The sequence below is a fragment of the Aptenodytes forsteri genome, unplaced genomic scaffold (genome assembly GCF_000699145.1).
Source record: "Aptenodytes forsteri isolate BGI_AS27 unplaced genomic scaffold, ASM69914v1 Scaffold2, whole genome shotgun sequence".
In the NCBI taxonomy this organism is placed as follows: Eukaryota; Metazoa; Chordata; class Aves; order Sphenisciformes; family Spheniscidae; genus Aptenodytes; species Aptenodytes forsteri.
Window position 1 is genome coordinate 7,813,772 of NW_008795695.1, and position 220 is coordinate 7,813,991.

At 56.8% G+C, this 220-nt stretch overlaps 1 protein-coding gene across 1 annotated transcript in view; it reads left to right on the forward strand.

Annotated features, from left to right (window-relative positions):
• SON (SON DNA binding protein) overlaps positions 1–220 on the forward strand; it is a 41,832-nt gene continuing 41,612 nt past the window's right edge. The window contains exon 1 of the mRNA XM_009283074.1: positions 1–47. Coding sequence (XP_009281349.1) covers positions 1–47 — 47 coding nt within the window. The remainder of the gene's footprint in view (positions 48–220) is intronic.

Here is a 220-nt window from a genome sequence, read left to right on the forward strand (position 1 = left end):
ATGAAGGGGACCCCCAGGGTCGCTGTTCTCGGGACAAATGGATTTTGGTGCGTTCCAGCAAAACACCTCGCAGAAGACATGGCTTTGCGGGTGGGCTGAGGCCGGGGCCAGCTTTCACTCAGGTGTCATTTATTTATTCACGGCAGCATTTTCCTTCGCTTTCTTTGTTCCTTTAATTTTTCTCCCATCTCGCGGGGCGCCCGCCCGCGCCGCCTCCCCC